At 44.2% G+C, this 24174-nt stretch overlaps 1 protein-coding gene across 4 annotated transcripts in view; it reads right to left on the bottom strand.

The window, feature by feature from the left end:
- FLNA (filamin A) overlaps nt 1-24174 on the bottom strand; it is a 165948-nt gene that overhangs the window by 101568 nt on the left and 40206 nt on the right. For all 4 annotated transcript variants that reach the window (XM_030194125.1, XM_030194127.1, XM_030194126.1 and 1 more), the window contains exon 2: nt 19116-19565. In XM_030194125.1, the coding sequence (XP_030049985.1) occupies nt 19116-19506 (391 nt within the window). In that variant the 5' untranslated portion in view covers nt 19507-19565. The remainder of the gene's footprint in view (nt 1-19115; nt 19566-24174) is intronic.

The raw sequence follows: 24174 nt of genomic DNA, 5'->3' as shown, positions 1-24174 counted from the left end.
TTAGCTTAACCTTAACCTCGTACTTTAAACTGCATTGGCTCCCGAGTGTCAACGGGAACTAAAGTTTATTCTGCTTAGAATGCACAAAAAGCTAAGCTAACTTTACACAAAACCTCATACTTGACTGCATTGGCTCCCGAGTGTCAACGGGAACTAAAGTTTATTCTGCTTAGAATGCACAAAAAGCTAAGCTAACTTTACACAAAACCTCATACTTGACTGCATTGGCTCCCGAGTGTCAAAGGCGACTACAACCTAGAAGTTACCGACTTTCTCTCCAGTTATTTGGATACGTTCTCCTTCCCTAAGCTACTAATGAAAAGGGCTTTCAGACTTGTCCTGGGGACCACACAGCCTGTCATTTTCAGGGTATATACGAAGTAAATTTGCATATTTAGTGGATTAGCATATGCAGATTCATATTTATGCATAGAAGTTTGAAACAAACTGGGATGCACTTTCTAGTAACTCGCTTAAAATTACAACAGCTTTCCTTCCGATTCTCTCCTGTCCGGAGGAAAATCCAGTCTTGGCTTTAGTTGCTTGACAAAGGATAAAGCGAGACCCAGCCACCTCTGCTCAGGGGCCAAGCTGAAGATAAAACAGGCATTCTGTGACGTCAGAATGTCGGCGAGATCAAAGCAGAACAGCAACTGTGAAGTCACAGGCTGAGTATGACTCCGCCCAACCGGGTAAGAGGCGCATTTAAAGAGCGGGAAAGTGAATCCTCCCTTACTCAAGTCAAGGGATAGATATTTATGGCACCGAAGTCTAACGATAGCAAGCTGAATTTAAGGATGCATCGCTTCAAAATAAGTTTTGCCAATTACTGCTATAAATTGGATCTTGCCCAAGTGTGACGAGTCGAGAGGAAAGGATGAGTTAGCAGCCGCCTTTACCCCTCCCCCCAGCCTTCCCGAAACACCCAAACCGCATCCAGCGGCCGTCCAGAGCTCAGCCAACGCTTTCCAAAAATTCCTTCGCCTTATATGGGCTTAAGGCGCAGGCTCGCTCCGCAATTCCGAGCCCCTCCCTCCCACAGGAGCCAGACCGAACCCCTCTTGGCATGTCGTCTCTTAAAGGGCCAGGTACGAGCACGAGCTCTGCTGCTGACTCAGCCCCTCGGGTCTGGAGGAAAGCCAGCGGACGGCGTTTGTCAGGAGCCGATTAGACAAAGCGCTTGCACGCCATCCAGCGCTTTTCTCCGATTGCCTGCAGCAGCGCCAGGGGGGGAGTTTGTGCTGATCGTGATGTAGTCGGGTGAACCACCTCTAGTTCAGACTAGAGCACCGAAGGGGGGGGGACCCAAACCCCCCCCCCCCCAAAAAAAAAAAAAACCCTAGCCAACATTTTCTATCCTTTGGCTTTTCACTGTGGCTGGAGCGGTATGCACCAGAAGTCCAGACAAGTCTCCCCCCCCCCCCCCACACCTGTAGAATGAAGATTTCAAAAAGGTCATTTTAAATCTTTCGTTTCAAATCATTCATCAACAGGCTCAACCCTATGGGTGGAAGGAGTTTTCAGGATATTTCTGTATAAGGAATAGAATGCAACAATCCTCTCTGCCCCTAAGGCTCAAGGATACAGACCAGAGTCCATGTCCATCCGCCCTTGCAGCCAAGCAGCCAATTTTCACTGGTAATCCCCCTCCCCATCACCACCTCTGCAGTTTATTAGTTGAGCGTTGGATTCTCACGGCAGCTCCTGCGTATGCAAGTCACCTAACCCTCCATTAACCCAGGTACAAAAACGTGTAGGGTAAGCCCACTAGAGTTCCTCTTTGAGGGCAACTCTCTCCTAACCCAAGTTTATAGGTGTCCAGTTCTTAACCTCTTAAGGTTTATTGAATGCTGGACAGGGGTCAGGTTGTGTTGGCCATTTCTTCTGAATGAAATGTTCATTGACTACCTACCAGTGGTAGTAAATGGTTAAGTGGTATGTCAAGGATTTGTCCTGGGACCAATATGACTGCAGGGATAGGAGAAAAAAAAGGTTTGAGGCTCTATTTTGCCAAGGACATAAGTCTTGAACTACTTCAGAGGAAGGCAACCAAATGGGAGAGGTTCTGCACCAGAACACTTGTGAGAAGAGACCTAACCTGAACACATGTACCCTGAAGAGAAGGAACAGGGTTGATTATGATACATGTGTAAATACTTGAAACTTAATAAGCAAACAAATCTTTTCTGAATATAAGAACTAGAGGCTGCAAAAGGTAAAGCTGGAAAAAAATATATATCCTTTTTTATGGAAAGGATAACATATGCCTTACCCTCTCCTTGGTGGAGATGGTTGGGCCAAATTGACAATTCAGAAAAAAAAAAAGCATGGGATAAACACTGAAGATCCCTATCCAGCAAAATAATGGTATCAAATGAAAGCAAATGGAGGTGTAACCTGCATGAATCAACAGTACAATCCCAAAGGCATAGAGGTGGCAACTTGCCATGTTCTGCAGAAAGCAGCAAGTACCACTCTGGCCACCTTATTGGAAAGACTAAATGGACTCTGCTGGTCCCATCTGTTACTAGATCTGCCCCACTTCATCCCATCCTAAGTTTAGGCTTCCTTGCTTTCTGTTCACTTCTCCCTTTCTGGAAATATCTGCCCAGTTAAAGGGTCTTTCAGTTTTCTAGTCTTTGATATGCAAAGCAATCACCAAATTTACAGCTCACCTGAGAACCAGTTTCTGCTGTTTGGAAATGAGTAAAGAAATGTGGTAGCCATGTTGGTACACTTTTAAAGGTAATCAATAGAAATAAAAAGCTAATCAAAAATGTATTGTTTTATTTCTTTTCTATTGATTACCTGAAATAAGCAGAAACCAGTTGCCATACCACACAGAGCTAGAGGGCCTGCTGCCAGCATTAGTGTTAATGCCATGCAGCTCATCTTAGACAGGTGAGGTGAAGTCATACATACAGAACATCTAAGCTCTGTCCCCATTAGAACAAAGACTTATTGTTAAGAAATCTTGTGCACCTTTTAAACACACAGCCATTATCCCACAAGCTTAAGGAATCCCTGGGACTAACCAACCAGAAAGGCTAATACTGACGGTGTAGCAGTTATCTAGACAGCACCAAATTTTAGCCCAGTATTCCAACTCAGCACTCATACAATTGATCAGCTTTCAAATTCTCTGTGGAGAAATTCTCTCTGTGGAGGAGTGGCCTAGTGGTTAGGGTGGTGGACTTTGGTTTTGAGGAACTGAGTTCAATTCCCACTTCAGGCACAGGCAGCTCCTTGTGACTCTGGGCAAGTCACTTAACCCTCCATTGCCCCATGTAAGCCACATGAGCGGGAAAGCGCGGGGTACAAATATAACAAAAATAAAATAAATAAATAAAATCCCACCCTGAACAAAGCCAGAGGTTTCCTAAATTCAGCAAATGAAATTTTGCTCAGTTTTACACTGGCCTTGAGTTTGACATAAAAAAAAAAAAATAGAAGAAAACATGCAACTGTGATAGAAAGATTGAAAGTATCCTGTCAAACTGTATCCTTGATGTATCATTATTCAGCATAACATGAGGTTTACAGGCAGGCAGATCAAGCCCAAGTCAAAATGCAGGACAAGTTCAATGGCAAGAAGTTAGACAGCTTAGATCAGTGCAATGCTCTACCACTTTCAGTAACCCTCAGCAGCATGGTTCCAGAGGCTCTCCTGAGATACTCCCCTTGTGAAGTGGGGTGGGCATGGGCTTGCTTCCTACCTTCATGTTTTCTGATTTCCTGGTCAAATTCCATTAAGTTACATACAGGACATCTCCCCAGAATACAGCTACAAGTAAACAAGCCTCAAGGAGCTCCAATCCCTGAAAGAAAATAGGTAGCAACAGCATCCTGGTGCACACCTAGATTCAGAACATAGGTGGCTTCCTTCCAGCAGTTCCTTATTTGGAAAAAAAAATGGATGAACCGCTTCTGAAGCAAACAGTTGGAGAAAAAAAACTACAGGGATTCCAGAGGGAATAAAGGGCTCATTGCTTTCAGGCTTAGAAAAGCCTCTGCCAAAGCTACTGGAAATGGTTGATGAAAACTTGCAGGAAGCCATTTTGTGCTGCAATACCAGCTGCAGACTAATGGAGTCCCCTCTGGTAAAACATACTGAAAAAAACAGCCAGCTAGATGGTGGGGAACTGGCTTGGAGCTCAAGTTTTATATGTGAACAAGAGCTCTAGCTGTTGTGCCAAATTTGATGTACAGACTTATGTCTTGGGGTGGGCGGGAGAAGGAACATACTGCTGCCCAAATTAAAGGATATTTGATCATGAACTGCAAGGTTATGTGTATGTTCAGAAAGCAACTGGAGGCTACCAAAGTGAGGCAGTTATATTCTGTGCCTACCAGCACAGGCGACTAAAAATCAGTCTTGATGTGGCTCGATTACAACTACACTAACTACAGACAATTACTACCCGAGAGACTAAGAATTACTGTGGAGCTGTTATGTGATACTTAGTGAGTTTATTACTGGGGCCCAACTCAAGTTTACCCAAGATCAAAAATGTTACAGTACCTCTACAAATAAATTGTAGAATGTAATGGTACATCCTATGGAAAGTGTCTCCTAGTAATTCAAGTTTATATGGAAATAGCATTTAAGTACACACTAATTCATTCAAAACAACAAATCTATGTAGTAGTAGCGTGAACATGTACATGATAAACTGAATAGGAGTTGGTCGTAGAGGCTCAACGTTGACACGAGGTAAAAATTCTTAATTCTGATTAAAACAGTGCAATCCCTAGCACAGCTTTAACTACGAACCTAGTTATTTGTACTGTATAAAGACTTCCAAGATCTAGAAAATACAACAAATGCAAGGAAAAGTAATGTCAATGCATTAGTCAACATTAAACCCCCAACTCAATTAAAACAACTTTCAAAATGAGAGCATATTTAATCTAGAAGGTTCTTTGGTAGATTTGGACAAACACCCAGCATTAATAAGCCAATCTGGCCACATGAGACCAAGATGTGCTGAAGTGCATGAGTACTGCAATGTCATGTTTGTCTGGAGACCAGGACAGTACAGTTGTGACGAGGAAAATGGTGCTTACAGAGCATATCCTAGTAAATCAGTGGGATTAAATGAGAGGCTGGAGGTGAAGAATATAATATGTGCAGAACAAGATGCCACAAAGTGTTAATGGAAAAGAAATGGGACTTTAGTTCTCATAATGGGGGCCCTATGGATTAGGAGTAACCAATTTATCACAATCTTTCCCTCTGACAACATGAGAGCCTTGAAGAATCAGACTTAAGACTGCTGTCATCCTAACATGTTGCATTGCTCATGAAAGCCTTAATGCAGAAAAGGCCAGACCAGTATGCATACCCTAAGGCAGTGATGGTGAACCTTTCAGAGATCCAGTGCCCAAACAGCAACCCAAAATTGAACAGGGCAATTTAACCTGAATAACAGAACTTTAAAAGCATTTAGCATGCTTTTGAATAATTGTGATTTTTGCCGTTGCATGCATGCCGATAACTCCCTTCCCCTCCATCCATGTGTATCTCCTTCCTGTCTTCCCTTTGTCCAACAATTGCCCTCCTCTCTATCCATGTCCAGTAACCCTCCTCTCTCCTGCTCTCCCCTCCATCCACCCATGTCCAGTAACCCTCCTTTCGCCATCCATGCCTTGCATGTACATTTTTTTTTTTTTTTTTTAATTACCTCCATTGAAGCAGCCCTGTCTTTGAAAGCCCTGCCCATCTCTAGCCTTCCCTTCGTGAGTTCGTTCCCTCAGAGTCAGTCCCGCCCTCGTGGAAATGATGTCAGAAGGCAGGACTGACTGAGGGAACGAACTCACGAAGGGAAGGCTAGAGACGGGGATGGGGCTTTCAAAGACGTGGCCGCTTCGACGGCGGGGAGGACATGCGAGGGGATTTTGGGTTGGCGGGCCTGGAGGAAAGTGGCTGGGCCTGTCCAGGCCCGCCCGTGGCTACACCCCTGGCGACAGCTTGGATGCCAACAGAGGGCTCTGCGTGCCCTCTCTGGCACGTGTCCCATAGGTTCGCCATCACTGCCATAAGGGGTACACAACACCCGGTACCCAACTGCTGCCTTCTGCTCCCCTACTGCCACAAGTGGAAAATGTGTTCCCTTCCATGCTGCCTACCTGTTCACTCACCCTCTGCCTTTCAGACTCTGTGGCTGCAAGCAAACAAGCAGCAAGGAAGAACATTTTCCATGTTGCCACTGCAGATACAGAAGGCAGTGGTAAGTGAGTGACTGGGGGTGTGGAAAATATTGGGGAGAAGGGCACTGAGACAGAAGTATCAAATGGACAGGAGACCCTGGCAAAAGTTAAGAAGGCAGAGAAAGAACAAACAAACCAGATACTGGAACATGGATTAGAAAAATAAGATGACCAGACCAAGGTAGAAAAGTATTTTCTATTTCTGATTAAAGCGCTAGTTTTTGGACTGCACATCTACCAGAGCTGATCAAAGCTTGGGGATACTTGGCTTGAAGCTAGGAAAACACTGCTCCAAGGAATTTAGAACCAAGTTGTTTCTGCAAGGATTCAACTACGTAACAAGGTTTGGTTATGTCAAGAGGGCCGAGTCAACTGCCTGGGGCCCCTAATGTAGCCCCACTGGGCACCGCTCATCCCATGGCAGCCACTGGTGCTAGTTTAGTGTGGGCATGGAGAAGTAGGGCTCCACTCCACTGCCAGCATGGTTTCCTTACTCTTTGATCCTAGAGAATGACACGGGGACAAAGTTTGTCTCCGTCCCCACAGGCCCCGTCTCCGCGGGTTCTGTCCCTGTCCCCATCTGCAGAAGCCTTGAACACTTATTTTATAGTTAAATCTTATTAAAATATAAAAATATGCTGTGCAACTTGTGTATAAAATTTACAAATAGAGAACAACAACAATGAGCAGCTATAATAACCCTCCTTCCCACCACCAGCCTCTACCCTTCCAACCCCAACAATAGCTGATTTCTAGTACACCAAGGCGTCCTAATTCACACTGTTAGAATGTCCAGGGGTATAAAATACAACCCATTCTATATGCCCTAGAAGGGAAAAATATGCCCTATAAAGCACTGTTGTGTTTTTGTAATCTGTGGATAAATAAGAAATCAATCTGAGGATTCAATCTAGCTCTCCTGTCTTCCACAGTCCTTCCTGGAATAGAAGTTTTCTTAGAAGATGTGCTGGTAGCAGGATTTACAGGATCTCCCATGCAAATTTTGCTAGTTGTGGCCAGTATGTTTGCTTGTTTTTCCAAAAAGTCAAAATATCTTTGTAGGCATCACTTAAACAGTCCAGTTCATTAACAGGCTTCAAAGTAGAAAATGACACTGGGACAAAGTTTGTGCCCTGTCCCTGTGGGCTCTGCCCCCTGGTTACCCGTTCCCGTGTCACTATTTAATCCCAACCCCCTCCCTAAACTGAGCCACAACATGAGATGCAAGACTGAAAAGCAGCCCTTACCAGAGGGTCCACATTCAGATCTCCGCATCTGAGTGCTGGCTGTTAGAACTGAGCCCAGGACAGGAATGGTGCCCTGCACGTTGGCTACCAATAAAGTTTGAATTTCATATCTACCTTTGAACACACAAGGTCCCTCCTCATTGCTAAGGAGATGTCACAGGTAGTCTAAAAGCAATGACAAATTGAAATTAAGCCCCTGGAATGGGTGAGTTACAAGTTTGAGCACAACTGCCGATGCCCCCCTCCTTGACAAGGTAGTCACTAATTTAAATAGCACAATTATAACCCACTTAACAGACAGATGAAGGTGGGGAACAAATGGATGCGATACATAATAATGGCCCAAGAATAAGTCAAACATGAGCAATAGACAGCAGTAAAATTATTAATACAAATTATGGCATAGTATACTACTTACAATGTAGAGCATGAAGCCCTTCAGGAGTGCATTCCAGAGTGTGGGGGCTACTACGGAGAAGGATTGCTTGTGGGTATCACATCGTGTAATGTCTTTTGGAGAGGGTATGGTTAGGGATACCCCTTGGGAGGACCTTAGTGTCCTTGCAGGTGTGCAGAGGTTCTTCCTGTTCAAGTACTCTGGGCCATTTCCTTTAAGGGCCTTGAAGATCAAACAGTTATAAATTTAGCTCTGTATTGCGCCACTGATCTCTGGTTTTAGATTTTTAGTGTCAGGATGGATTCAGAAGTCTGTATACAACATGCTTTTATATAGGGGCCTAATGAAGGCTGCTGTATTTATATATGGGAGTTACACACCTTTTGGAATGCGTCTTAACAGTTATCCCTCTGCAGCAGCCAACACAGTGGACTAGCACTTGTTTTCTTCCTTAGAGCTGAGAAGTTGTGTTACCCCTTAACCCCTGGATTCTACATGTAGCCCTTTGAGTTGCACACAAATTTGGGCATATGCATAAATTTGTGCGCGCAACATAGCTGAACAAGCCAGTCAGCACTGATAAATTGGGCAACAAGCAATTATCAGTACTAGTGGACTTTGATCCTGGGGAACCGAGTTAGATTCTCACTGCAGCTCCTTGTGACTCTGTGCAAGTCACTTAACCCTCCATTGCCCCTGGTACAAAGTAAGTACCTGAATATATGTAAACTGCTTTGAATATAGTTGCAAAAACCTCAAAGGCAATATATCAAGTCCCGGTTCCCTTTCCCTATTTGAGATTCTACACAGAATGTTGAAGCTATTTGTAGATTCTACTTGGAGTGTTGCTACTATTGAGATTCTACATGGTATGTTATTATTCCACTAGCAACATTCCATGTAGAAGCCTGCCCTTGCAGATCAGCAACACGGCTGCGCAGGCTTCTGTTTCTGCGAGTCTGACATCCTGCAGGACGTCAGATTCACAGAAACAGACGCGGCCGCATTGGTGATCTGCAAGGGCAGGCTTCTACATGGAATGTTGCTAGAGGAGTAGCCGCCTAGTGGTTAGTGCAGCAGACTCTGATTCTGGGGAACTGGGTTCGATTCCCACTGCAGCTCCTTGTGACTCTGGGCAAGTCACTTAACCCTCCATTGCTCCTGGTACAAAATAAGTACCTGAATATACGTAAACCACTTTGAATGTATTTGCAAAAACCTCAGAAAGGCAGTATATCAAGTCCCATTTCCCTTACTGACAATAATTAGAATTTACACACATCTTTAGGCATATTCTATAAAGAGGTGTGTATAAATTCTAGTGTGGTCCCAAAAAAGGAGGTGTGATCAGGGTGTTCCTGCAAAAACCACCTTATTTAAAAGGGCATACCCCACCGACCCAATTTAAAATGACTGATCTCGGCTACACGAGAAAAGCACGTAATGAACTTACACAGCTCTTCCGCTCTTATGATCCCAAACGTGACTTCTGCCACATGGAAGTTATCTTGCCACTAACCACATTGTATTTGTTCACACCGGAGTCAGCAAACACCTCTCCGGTACTATGTAAGCCACATTGAGCCTGCAAATAGGTGGGAAAATGTGGGGTACAAATGTTAAATAAATAAAATAAATTTATGCATGCTATAGAATTAGGGGGATCTGCTGTGCTTAATTTACACTGAATGGTCACACCTAAAATGTGCTTGCGGTTCCCGGCACTAAGCGCTGATCTATAAACCACGCCTAACTTAAGCATGGTTTATAGAATAGTGCTTTTTCTTCAGTGCCAATTTAGGACATTCTATAAATGGAACCCAAGCATTTCAAGGGCTATGTTTTACTGTCCAGTTTCCTTAGTTACAAATTTAGAATTTTGTCCACCAGTGGTGGAAATTAGGTGATAAAAAAATGGTACTAAAAAAAAAAAACAGATATTGCCTTTATATTAAACCTTTAACAATATACTTACTAGCTTTCAGAAGCTAACCCCCCTTCCTCAAGGAAGACAAAAAAAGGAGCCACAGACAAATGAGAATATTCAAGTGAACCAAAAAGCACTGCTAGCCTGAAGGGGGGGGGGGGGGGGAGAGAAGGTAATGGCGTTAGAAACAGATGGGTGATCCTACTTTCAATGCAGGAAAAAAATGCCAGGGACCAAAACAAGCCACGTTTCTAGCCCTGTACCTATTTGTAACACTTGTACCCCGCACTTTCCCACTCATTAGCAGGTTCAATGCGGCTTACATAGTATATCAGGTTAACAAAGTAATATAGAATGGATACAGTTGTAATATAGTAAATAAAGGTGTGTTCCTAAGATGCGGATGGGTAAGGAAGGAGGATAGAAGAGGTAGGGAGTGGGAGGATGGTGTGTATTGGGATTAGCGTATTGATTAGTATGGGAGAGTGTATAGGGACGGGTAGGAAGAGGAATGTAGTGGAAGGATATTCCAGATTCTGTCTTCATAGGCTGATCATGGTAGCGTAGATGGACTTATGGTTCAAGTCAGATCATCAGTGTAGGCTTACTTAAAAGGTAGGTTTTTAGCAGTTTCCTGAAAGGTAGATGGTCTTTCACTATTTGAATGGATCTTGGTAAGGCATTCCAGAGTTGGCTGCCTATGACGGAGAAGTTGGATGTGTAATATATGTTTTATACTTAAGTCCTTTGCAATTGGGGAGATGTAAGTTGAGATAAGTTCAAGAAGATTTTGAACCATTTCTGGCTGGAAGGTCAATTGTGCATGTAACCTGGGGATTCTCCATAGACAATCTTGTGAATCAGGGTATGGACTGAAATATATTCATTCAGTAATAGGGAGCCAATGGAGTTACACAGAGAGGTGATGCGCTTTCAAATTGCGACTTACCAGAGATAAGTCTGGCTGCTGTGTTCTGGGCAGTTTGAAGTTTTTTCAGGATTTGGACCTTGGATCCAATGAAAATACTATTGCAGCAGTCAACGTGGGTAAGTACAGTTGATTGAACTAAGTTGCGGAAGGTTTTTAGGGGAAGATACAGTTTCACTCGTTTCAACATCCACATTATATTGAACATTTTTTGTCGTAGCTTTTGCATGATTTTCCATAGTTAGATGGTTGTCTACTATTACTCCTAAAATTTTTAGGTTGTCGGATATGGGAATATTAACGTCTGGCTGTTAAGTGTAGTTGGAATGAGTGTAGAGTAATGGGATGAGAGGATTAGACATGGAGTTTTCTCCTTATTCAATTTCATCTTAAAAGCATTGGCCTAGGTGGTTAAGATATTCATTCCATTGATTATTTTATCAGAGATTTCTGATAAGTTGGATTTGAAGGGGATGAATATAGTGACATCTGCATAAATGAAGGGATTGAGGCCAGATTTAAACAGAGATTTGGCCAGAGGGATCATCATAAGTTTAAAGAGGATTGGGGGATAAAGGCGATCCTTGGGGTACTCCACATTTTGATGACGCAAGACGAGGTTGATTTAACTCGACAGGATCTTGTGGTGATGAAACCTTTTATCCATTTAATGATGTTTCCACCAATCCCTAGTTTATCCAGTAATTTTGTAAGAATATCATGATCTACCATGTCAAATGCACTAGATAAGTCGAACTGCAGAAGGAGGATGTTGTTTCCAAATGATATTTCATGTTTGAATTTGGATATTAAGGTGAGTAGTACCGTTTCTGTGCTGTGGCCAGGTTGAAAGCCCGATTGTGACATGTAGGATGGAGAATTTTTGTATAAATTTGTTAAGTTGGGAGGTTACTCTGTTTTCCATCAGTTTAGTTAGTAGAGGGATGGAGGCCACAGGGCGGTAATTAGTGATGTCATCTGCTGGTTTCTTGATGTTTTTTGGTATTGGTGTTAAGTAGTATATCACCATGTTCGGTGGAGAAGAATCCTTGTTGAAAGAGGAAGTTTAGTGAGTGGTGAGGTCTGTAATGAAGCGTGCTGGTGCGTTTTCCATTAGGTAGTTAGGGCATGGATCAAGATGGCAGTGGGACTTAGATAATTTGGATAAATGTTGTGGAAATTTCTTCATTGGTAAGAGGGCTGAAGTTTGTCCAGGAGCAGTCAGCCGGAATTCCGTCCATGTCTGGGTCCAGTTCGTCAAGAAAGTTATCAATTCAGGCATCGTCTTGGGGGACTGTGGTGCATAGGTTGATGATTTTGTCATTAGAGTATTTAGCTAGTTGGTCGGCAGATGGACAATTTGTGGATGATGTTGTGATTGGATCGGTGTTGAGAAGATTTTTTATAAGCTGATATTGTTTTCTTATGTTTGTTCCAGTGGTTGTAATCTTCCTTGTGTAATAGGATCTTTTGGCTTGTTTGATGGCCTTTTGTAGCTTTTTTGTGACTGTTTCCATGTATTGAAGGCGAGGTTGTTTTAGATTTACTCCCAATTTTTTTCGAGTTTCCTGGTTTGTGACTTGAGGATTTTTAATATGTCATTAAACCATGGAGAAGGGTTGCTTCTACATAATGTTTTGGAGTGTAAAGGGGCTATTTCATCCAGAATGAGTTTGCACCCGTTATTCCATTCTGTGAGGAAATTATTTGAATTGGGATGTGTTGACCAGTCTATTATAGATTTGGTGCCAAAACGTTGTCTATCCGTCATCTGGTGTTAATTGCTGGTGTTAATTGTTAAGGGTTCACGTGTTATAATCTGGTCCTTTTTACGCCATTATAAAGATAGGGTTGCTTTGTGATGGTCAGACCAAGGTGAAGTAGACCAGTGGATGTCTGATATGAGTAAGTTTTGGTCTGATAGTATTTGTAGGAGATGTCAAGTGAGTGGCCTTTGATGCGAGTCGGTTGCATTAGGGGTAGATTAAAGTCACATAGTTGAAGGAAGTCAATACACTCGAGTTGGACTCTTCTAGGTGAAGGTTCAAGTCTCCAATTAGTAATATGTTGGAAGTGTGAATGCATGCGTTTGATATAAAATCCATGAATATATTTATAGTCTCTAGTTGCTGTGTTGGGCATGAAGAGAAAAACTGATTAGTTTCTATTGTCAAAGGTTTTCTAATTTCAAAGGTTTTAGGATTAGCAATCTATGAATCTAGGTAAGTTACCTATTACTTACTCATCTCTTCAGATTCTTTGAAAAGGCATAACCACATATTGTACCTTTTTTATTCTATCCTGACCAGAGCAGATATTTCGCTCTCAAGAGCTAGTCAAATGACAAAGTTAATCCAACTAAAAAGAAATCGTTGTATATTTCTGGTCCAATATACAAAGGGATTTGTGCACTTGTCACCAATAAGTTATATTATTTTGAGTTGCCAAAAATCCCTCTAAAATGCCCCAGCACCAGTCAGAAAACACTGGAGCTACAGAGCAAGTGTATTCTGTTCAGCTATACCCAGAGCAGCAATTCCAGCTCTGAAAAAAAAGCAGTGCTGAACTGCCAAGCTACATGTATATTGGCAGGAAATATGTACATCTAGCTACCAGCTAGGAGTGCTATCAGCCCCACTGCCCATCTGGCTATCAGCCCCACATGATTTAAACCAGCACAAAGTCTAAATATTGATGTTTCTAGCCTTTCGTGTGGTCTACCAGCAACCACACACTATCCATACACAGGGCCAATGCACAAACAGCTGACAGATACAGCTGTCTCAGTAAAATTTAGCATCTCAAACAGCAAGTGATGCGCAATGAGCTCCACAGATTCCCCTTTGTGCATTGCTCATTGTTTGCAAGTCTGAGCTATCAAATGCATGACAGTTCTAATGCACTGGACCTCTGTCCGACCCCACACTTAAAAATTTTCCCTAGTGTTCCAGTGGACCCTGGGTCCCTCCCCATTACCCCCCCCCCCCCCGTGGTCCAGTGAAGACCTCTCTTCCCTTTACATGATAAAGGCAGGAGCAACAGCTCCTCCCTCAGACCCACCCAAAACAAATGGCAGTTCCCAGGCCCTGCCCAGTTTATCTAGGATGCAGCAGGCGAGGCTAAACACCATATAAGGAGCTTTTCCTTATATGGTGCTTAGCGCTGCCCAGCACCTCCCAGAATGCACTGGGCAGGGCCTGGGTACTGCCATTTTGTTCCAGGCAGCTCCTGCCCTCACCTTCTAAAAGTACAGGGAGGTGCACAGGTGGAGTTCATATATGTGGGGAGGGGAAGGAAAGGAGTCTGGTTCACTGGACCACCAGGGAAAATATAGGATTCGGGGGTGCCTGGAGGTGAGATGTTGGAAGCACTAGCAGGCAGCCTTTGCAGCTGCCTGCTTGTGCTTCCAACATCTCCAGGGGTATAGCCAGACTTCTGTGGGAGGGGGGTCCAGAGCCCGAGGTGAGGGAGGCACATTTTAGGCCCCCCCCGTGCCGCTGATCCCCCCACCATTGCTGACACCACCACTACCTTTGACCCCCCCCCCGCCAACAACCCTCTCGACCCCCCTCCCACCGCCAACCCTCCCTGCCGTCGTCTACCTTTGCTGGCAGGGGACCCCAACCCCCGCCAGCCAAGGTCCTTCCTTCGTTCTGTTTCCGAGTGACGTCCAGAACGAAGAGGAGGACCTCGGCTGGCAGGGGTTGGGGGCAGGGGGTCCAGGGCCAAATCTACGGGTGCCCAGGCCGCCGTGGCACCACGTAGCTATGCCCCTGCTCCTCTCCGACAGCTCCAGAGCAGCCATATAATTTGCTTGTTAAATTCAGGCTGCTCTAGAGCTCTGCATCACTGAATACACATTAGAATACATTTGCATATGGTTCTCAATGACTAGTAATGCAGAGTGGTTTTCTGTGCTGTTAGCAGATACACATCTCTTGCTTTAGATTAGCTAGAAGCAAACATTAATAGCATGTTAAGCTTTGTGCATATGGCCCCCCCCCCCTCCTTTCCTCTTAACCCCAAATCGCCAGTTATTTGCACAGCACCTGCTCTCACTACTGCTGTCATCTATAATGCAGGTACTAGGCTGAGCCTGGTAGGGCAGCTACTCCTGCTGTGGAAGGACAGGCTGCAATCATGTACAAAGCCATGCAAGATTCCCGAGATCCTGATGCCAGCGCCAAGGCTTCCACCCAACATGTTGCACAAACTCCAAATCTCATAGGGGCAAGGGAATCTGGCAGCGTTATACTTCATGGTATTAATGGGCACCATGCATCCAAAAGCAGTGAAATGGACCTCTTGCAATTTAATAGCGAAAGCTTTGCTTTAACATTTCCAAATAAATAAATTTTAAAAAAAAAGGATTTTGCACTATCAAATTAATTCACTAACCTTCCACCCTTTGCGCCCCACCTTGACAGCTAGGGCAAGGAAATAGGGCATTCCCCCCCCCCCCCCAACAAGCTGCAACATTAGCTGCACCCCATAGGCCTCTGTTGAAAACCTTCAGGCTCCCAATGCCATTAGGGAGGGAGGTGGGTGGGCTATCAGCCATCTCTGAGGAGCAGGAAAGGCCCTGCTCCCCCCCCCCCCAGAGGTGATGCTTTAAACCACCTCAGTCCTGCCTCCCAAACTTTGTCCCATCCCCCAGACAGAATTTTAAATTTAATGTTCTCATCCTGCATCTCTCCCCAACCCTCTCTTCGCACCTGCTAGTGCTCCTTAGAGAGCCCTCCCCTGTCCTTCTGGGGTGGAGTAACCTAGTGGCTCGTACAGTGGACTTTGATCCTGGGGAACTGAGGTTGATTCCCACTGCAGCTCCCTGCGATTCTGGGCAAGTCACTTAACCCTCCATTGCCCCTGGTACAAAATAAGTACCTGAATATATGTAAACCACTTTGAATGTAGCTGCAAAAACCTCAGAAACGTGGTATATCAAGTCTCATTTCCCTTTCATGATTTGCCCAGCCCAATGTTAGTGTCGCCCTTTCAGACTGAGCTCTTGGGCATTTAGAAACGTGCTAGTCCTTACTACCATTCAGCTTGTCATTTCCAAGTTTACCTCATCGATTGTATTTATGCTTATTTTTATTCATCTTACTATTGTTTGTTTATACTGTTGAAACTTGCTCCCAAGGTGTATACAGCTTGCTACAAGTTACATCTCCTCAAAGGTGGTTTAAAAAAAAAAAAAATCTAATAGTGCCAGAAAAATAGTTCCAAACATGCATGAACTTAATATTTGAGACGTACGGCATTTGCTGTTCCCAGCGTAGGAGACGTAGGTGTGGGGAAAAAGCAAGCCTTGTGTGGCTGCCCTACCCCCCCCCCCCCCAAGAAAAAAAGGGAGGAAAAAATTCCTAAGGCCCTGGGCAGGATGTGATCTCATCCTTACTAAGATCAAGGCAGTGAACAGCTCATGATCCCAGACACTGCCTTAGTTCCAACCCCCACTACAAAAAAAACACATGCAGTCCTTTGACAAAGATACCCCTCTCCTTACACCACTTCTAGGCACAGACTACTCTATATTCCTACATGGAGAGCACAGACCAGCAAACCTCCCCCTCCTCTACAGCTACAACTCTCAACCTTTGTTACAGGGGAAATTAAACACCACACATAAATTTGTGTCCAAGCTGCTCTGCCATCAACTTTACTCCTGCTCAGGAGAGGGTGTGTTATGGAAGAAATCCATTTTAAACACATGGAGAAATTTAACTTCTAGGAATGTAACTTGGCTTTGGTGGTACAGGAAACTGCCTAGACCTTGTGCACAACTATTCTCAGCCTCATTCACTGTTGAGCTAAACTACAAAGAACATACAAAAAAAAAATGCAAGAGTGAGGGAGGCCATGAGAGGAAGCTCGAGGGAGGAAAGGCTGAAAGGAAACATGAGGCAACCCCTTGCCAAGGGGGTAGTAGTGGATTTTAAGAGTAGCCTACCAGCACAGGCAGCTAAAACGAAATCTGACCAAGTTCATCACACACATTTGTTAGAAAGTAAAAAAAATAAAAAAAAATAAAAAAGACATGAACCTGGGTATCTGCTTTTGTATCTGCTTATCTACCTAAATTAGTAGATTAAGAGGTCAGTTCAAAAGCTGTCTGCGGAGAGATCTTGGCTATAGCAGTTTAGACAGAATGAAAGAACCAGTTTCAGCAGTTACTATTAGGTTAATCAGAGGACCACACCTCCCATAATTCCTGCAGGCACTAAAGCATCACAGCTTTATCGGATGCAGTCTGTACTGATCTATGCTTTAGATTAAACAAGACGTGATGTTCTGGTTTACTGCCAAGGATGTTATCCGATGGTTACACAAGACAAAAAAAAAATGATATGTAATAACCTTTTAAGCTACTACAGAAAAAGCAGTGCTAAATCCAAATAGGTCAAGCTGTATCTCCAAATACAAATGCTCATGGTGCATGATCTCAGCAGCTCATGTCCTGCATCTTTGAATCCTTATTGGGTTGACAAATGCAGGTATCAACCCTGCAAAGACTTGAGTTTTCTTTATTTAAAAAAAAACACACACCCCTTATAGGGCTTCTATAACATTACAGACTGGTTGATTGAATACAGACTATTCAGCCCCGCTCGACTGAAGGGGGCATTTTAACCTAGTGGTTTGAGGGACAAGAGAAATCCAAGTTACTTTAGAAACTTGAGTTACTCAAATGATTTTAGAGAATAAGAGGCCCATTAATAGAACATGTGGTGGGAGCAATAGACCCACTTTCCAAAGGGTGAACAACACCATATGAAGTTTGAAAGAGTTTTGCCTTGCCTTTAAGGCACATTAAGGCAAGCAGGAAATGTGTCCATGTCCCAGAATCCCCATGTTGCAAATACAGAACACCAGAGCCAAGTAAAGTTGGCTGAAGTAACAGCGGCTCCACCCGTTCCTAATCATTTGGCTTCAGGCTCTGTTGTAGAACTTTTTAAGAGTTCAGTCTAACGGGTAAGATGTAGCACACGAGTTTTCCGTGCCTGGAGTGCTTTATGGTTTTGTTTCGGAGGGGGGGGGGGGTTGTTTTTTTGAGAGGGCGTGGCATCGTTTGTAAAAACTTTTACAGGCTACAAAGCAACAGATGGGGAGGGAGAGTCTTGAAATTGGGTTAGAATAAGATACCTGCCTCTTCCCCCCCCCCCCACCCCCAAGATGGCTAAGTACGTTTCACTTTCAGCCTCGCTTTTTCCTTCTGTCCCGAAAAGCTCTTGCCCCACCCCCACCCAATCCAGAAGGTAAAACCTGAAAACCAGCAAACTTCTTAAACGCAAAATATTTAAAAAAACACTATTTTTTTTTTTTCAAAGCATGCATGTTAGATTTTACACATCTACCTGCCAGGCATGTCTGAAGCAGCCCTGGCAAAAGCTGACAAGCCCGCACAAAATGAGTGTCACGAAGAAAAACACTGCAAAACTCACGAAAACCAAAACAATGCCAGGAATGTATTAAAAAAAATAAAAGTCTAGAATTTATGCACGTTTGTCGTTGCATGCCGAGCCTTCTAAGGAATTTCAACCATGCTAGAACAAGAACGCCCATTACCAACATCTGTAAGAAAAAAAAAAGAGTCCATGTTCGCTTTTGCAAATTTTTTTAAGAAAAAAAAAAAAACTAATTGGCATGAAATGTAGATGGTCAGGTCTGCCCGCATCGTGATGAAGCTTAGACATTACCAGCAACCCAACTTCTAAACGGAGGAGAAACACGATTACAGCCTCAGACATTTGTTACTGGTAAGTGTAACAGTCTTGGCGCTGTTCCTTCTTAGTACAAGGGTACGAGAATGTCTGCCAGAGTCAGATCGCCGGTATATTCATAAAGTTATACGCATCAAAATGTTTCATATACATATATGCACACACAAAAAGGTTACAAGGTTACTGTGCTCACTAAATCCCTGTACCCAGCAGCTGGCATTAATCAAACTTCCATTTAGTTTAGGATTGGGGGGGGGGGGGGGGGAGAACCTCTGGCAAAGAACTTAAGTGCAAAAGCCTCATAGAAAACAAAGGCTAGCTATGGAAAAAGTACAGAACACATACTTGAAAAGTCCTCTCCCCCACCCACCCTTTCTGCAAGTAAACCACCCGTAGCCATAGGAGCCAACTTTCCAAAATTATTGGGGGTGCTAAGCCCTGTGGAAATAACCCTTCCTTGGACACATACAAGGAATTGTCTCAATATTGGGGGGGGGGGGGTGCTCAAGCACCCACAGAGTCGGCTCCTATGCCCGTAGCTTTTGCCCAGCAACCCTTACCCCACCATTAGAAATCACCCCCAGACTTCCTATGTTAGTTCCCCTCCCCCCACTCCTCTTTCGCCGGTGCAGACGAACCCCCCCCCCCCGGTGGAAAGGATCGCAGAGCCCGGGAGACTCACCGATGGAGACGAGCTTGATGTTCTCCCGGTCCAGGAACTCGAGCGCCACCGACACGTTCTCCAGCTGCATCTGGCGGAAGGTGGGCCGCTGGTTGTACTTGCGGTACATCTTCTTCTGGCTCAGCACCTCGAGCAGCGCGATCAGCCGCAGCCCGTCGCCCAGGTCCGTCTGCAGGTTGGCGATGCGTTTGCTCACGCACTTCAGGTGCTCGTTGCACCAGCGGGTGAACGTGTTCTGCTGGATCTTCTTCCAGGGTGCATCCTCGGCCAGGTCCTTCTCGGTGGCCGGCATCTCGGCGTCCGCTGTTGCTGCTGCCACCCCCGCAGCCCCTCCGCCACTGCTGCTGCTACCGCCGCCGCTAGACTGGCTCAGCCGGCCGTGAGAGCTCATTTTGTAGCCGGGAGGAGGAGGAGGCGGAGGGACGAGGCTGTGCTTAAAGCCGCAGGCACCTGATAAGGGAGACACAAGCACACACAGTCACTTTCACTGTCGGGCTCTTTAAGGACTTTATAGTCTTGCCTACTCTCGGGTTTTTTTTAACTCCTCAATATATATATATATTTTTTTGCTTCTTCCCAAGTTCTTGCCCCCCCCCATCTTGTCTTTGTTCTTTTCTACTTTTCTAATGTACTTATCATTCCATCCCCTTTATCTCATTTTATGTCATTTATCTTTCTATTCTTTTTTTTTCTTCTCTTTATTATTCTTGTCTCTGTTAACTTTTTCTCTGCTCTCTTCTCTCAGTCTCTTTCATGTTTCTTCTGTTGCTTGCACTAACCTGAAACGACATTTTCTGAAGTCTTTCCTTAACTATGCTACGGTTTTCAACGGTCCCCAGGACACACCCAGCTAAGTTTTTCAGGACATCTGTAATTACATAAACTGAAAACAATACATGCAGTTTTCCTCATGCATATTCATGACTAGCCTAAAAAACAGAAACTACATGACTCTTGAATGTGTTCTGAGGATTGGTAGAGCTCCAGTGAATACACTATACACCCTCTTAAATATAGTTTTTGTGTGTGTTTGGTGGTAGGAGTAATTTCTTAATATTGTGTTCTCATCCCTCTATTTACCTCAGTTTGCTCATATAAATTTGTTAAAACAGATCTGTAGAGAGGAGAGGAGGTAATGATGTCTCTATAACTAACACAGGGATTCTCAGGACACACCCAGTTTGCTTTTCGGGATACCCACCATAAATATGCATGAGGTAAATTTGCTTACAATGGAATCACTCAGATCTACCCTGTGGATATTTACTTTGGGTATCCTGAAGAGCAAACTGCCTGGGTGTGTTCACAGGAATGTCTTGAGAACCCCTGAACTGATATGATAGGAATGTGAGAGTAAACTGGATTTCACATTCGTTTCTTTCCATTTGCAAAGGTCTCTGCAGTTAACCAGGAAACTGCACTTTGCCAATGAAACAAAACATGACATAACTTTTCTTTCATTGGCATATACGAAGTGGTATTTAGCCCCAGTCCTGAAGGTTGTCAGAATATCCTTAACGAATAGCTTTGCATGTAAATCTCTCTCATGCATATTCATTAGGGATAACCTGAAAACCTGGCCTGTTGGTGGCCCTCCAGGACAAGGAGTGAAGACCACTGCAATAATTCAGTGTTTCCCCAAGTCCAGGTTCCTGGAGCACCCCTTGCCAGTCAGGTTTCAAGGATATCCACAGTGAATATACACGATTTGCATACAATGCCTCCATTATATGCAAATCTCTTTCATGGATATTCATTGTGGATATCCTGAAAACCTGAGTGGCAAAGGGTACTCCAGGACCGGACTTGAGGAAACACTGCAATAGTTCTCTCTGGTTTGGGGTTCTCAAACCAGTCTTCGGGACACATCCAGTCAGTCGGGTTTGTGGGATATCCACAATTAATATGCATGGGATAGATTTGCATACAATAGAGGCAGTGCATGCAAATCTAGCTCATGCATATTCATTATGGATATCCTGAAATCCTGGCTGGCTAGATGTGTCCTGACCACTGGGTTGAGAACCCCTGGAAAGATCTGATGATAGGTGGGAGGACATCTTATTTTTCAATGATCAAATAAAGGAGTACTAAGTATAAAGACCCTTATTTCTGTGCCACAATACACACAAACTAAGAGGAGGAAACAATAGCAAAGTTTTAATTCATGTTTGTTTTTCTAATGTGAACATGCAGAAGAAGTGAGCTGAGACCTGCACATGCTCATGATGACACCCATGCTGTCCTTTAATAATATGCTCTGTGTTTCTTCTTTTCTGGGGAGAGAGATACGAGGAGAAGGTTTATACTCCCATATCTCCTAACTCAGTGGTTCCCAAACCTGATCCTGGAGGCACCCCAGCCAGTCAGGTTTTCAGGCTATCCACACGGAAACTTCATGATAGAGATTTGCATGCACTACTTCCACTACATGCAAATCTCTCTCATGAATATTCATTCTGGATATCCTGAAAACCTGACTGGCTGGGGTGCCTTCAGGACCATAAGGTTTGGGAACCACTGCCCTAGCTCCTGCCAAGTCCCATGCCACCCCTCTGGTGCCCTAGTCTCACTGACTTGCTTGTGAGCCTCAGCCTAGGAGCTAACAAGTAAAACCCATGAGAGAATTCAAGCATGTTTTGACCCAGATGCAGAGGAGATAATCAAATACTGAGTGCAGCGCTACCACTTCCAGGAGGGAGTTTTGAAGCCAGTCCTGGATTTCTGACAAGCTGGAGCACTGATTTACGTGGGTAGAATCAGAGACTACAAATACCAATTGGCTTAGGAGGTAAATTCAAATCCAGGGCTGGCCAGATCATCTCCCTCCTAGAACTAGGTAACTTGGCAACTCTGTGGCTGGGATGCAGAAGGCAGCTGGGTAGACTGATGATCCCATGAAAGCCCTGACTGATCCACTGGGAGAGGTCACAGACACACTCAGAAAACATGCACTGGATTCATCCTGTTTATGTAGGGCAGCAGTTCTCAACCCAGTCCTTGGAACAACTCCAGTCAGTCTGTTTTTTACGCTATCCACAATAAATATACATTCATATTTATTGTGCACAGTCTGAAAATGCAAACTGGGCGTGTCCTGGGGACTAGGTTGAGAACCACTAATGTAAGGTTCTCTTCCCACCTCAGGTCCGCTGAACAGACTGTTCTATTGCATGCATGAATTGCAAGCTCTGATCTTGCCCTTAAAAAATACAATCTTAACTATAAATCCAGGCATGCAATGAGGCAAAACCAGAGGCTTTTCAGTCAACTTGGGCTGAGGTAACAACTCTGTGTTCAGTCACCAACAGATTACCTGAGGATGTCATCAGAGATTTCTAGATTGCCAGGGAGATGCTGAGCTAATCCCAGTTTTAAAATTCTCCATCATGGGCTGACCTGGTAGTTCAGTGGCATGGGGAGGAAACTGGGTTCCAGTCCTGACTCAAGTCTTCTGCTGCCTAGATTCACTGTCACCAGGATGTCTTTTAAGATGACTGGTATGGTCCAGAGCCACAAAACAAATGTCTGTGGATGCTGCAGAGGCTGAATTCACAGCTGCCCCTAGAGAAAGGGAACCCTGGGCATTGCGCAATTGTGACACCTAGTGGTTGAATTTAGGGCACATGAGTGTGCAGGGTCGTGGAAGAAGTCCTTGTGCTTAGCATCGAGCCATGGCTCTGCTAGGGGTAGGGTTGCCAACTAGAACCAGATTTGCCTGACAGGGTTGATCTAGTCCTGGCCTTACCCCACTGCATTCAGGGACTTGCAGTTCTGATTTTCCCATTGGCTTCCCTAAGACAAGCCAGGTTACATGTCCCTGCATGCGTTAGGACTAGATCAACCCTGTTGGGCGAATCTGGAGCTAGTTGGCAATCCTGAGGGTGGGGGGGGGGGGGAGAATATAAAATAAGGGAAACATTCCCAAAAGGTTTGAAATGAAGTTTCAGGAGCAGCAGAAACTACCTAGGTAAATAAATAAATACAAACATCCTTCTCATCTTAAGGCAGTGGTTCCCAAACCTGATCCTGGAGGCACCCCAGCCAGTCAGGTTTTCAGGATATCCACAATGAATATTTATGAGAGACATTTGCATGCACTGACTCCATTGTATGCAAATCTATCTCATGAATAATCATTGTGGATATCCTGAAAACCTGACTGGCTGGGGTGCCTCTAAGACCAGGTTTTGGAACCACTGTCTTAAGGAAATAAGAACTATGTTCTAGCATGGAATTGCAGAGGGCAGTGATTACCAAATCTGTCCTAGGGGAACCCAGCCACTCAGGGTTTTAGGCTATCCACAATGAATAAGCATGAGATAGATTTGCATACCAAGGAGACCGTGTATGCAAATTGATCTCATTAATATTAATTATTTATATCCTGAAAACTTGACTGGCTAGGGTTCCTCTAGGATATGTTTGAGAATCACTGGAGAAGGGAGTGAAACTAGGCTTACTGAGCACCCTAATGTATGTAATACTTCTCAACCCAGTCCCATCAGGTTTTCCTTGTAGCGCTATAGAAATGCTAAATAGTAAATAGTAGTAGTTTTCAAGATATCCATAATAAATATGCATAATTCATATACAGTGGTGGAAATAAGTATTTGATCCCTTGCTGATTTTGTAAGTTTGCCCACTGACAAAGACATGAGCAGCCCATAATTGAAGGGTAGGTTATTGGTAACAGTGAGAGATAGCACATCACAAATTAAATCCGGAAAATCACATTGTGGAAAGTATATGAATTTATTTGCATTCTGCAGAGGGAAATAAGTATTTAATCCCTCTGGCAAACAAGACCTAATACTTGGTGGCAAAACCCTTGTTGGCAAGCACAGCGGTCAGACGTCTTCTGTAGTTGATGATGATGTTTGCACACATGTCAGGAGGAATTTTGGTCCACTCCTCTTTGCAGATCATCTCTAAATCATTAAGAGTTCTGGGCTGTCGCTTGGCAACTCGCAGCTTCAGCTCCCTCCATAAGTTTTCAATGGGATTAAGGTCTGGTGACTGGCTAGGCCACTCCATGACCCTAATGTGCTTCTTCCTG

Source organism: Microcaecilia unicolor, chromosome 2 (genome assembly GCF_901765095.1).
Source record: "Microcaecilia unicolor chromosome 2, aMicUni1.1, whole genome shotgun sequence".
In the NCBI taxonomy this organism is placed as follows: domain Eukaryota; kingdom Metazoa; phylum Chordata; class Amphibia; order Gymnophiona; family Siphonopidae; genus Microcaecilia; species Microcaecilia unicolor.
This window is presented reverse-complemented; position numbering and strand designations above follow the sequence as displayed.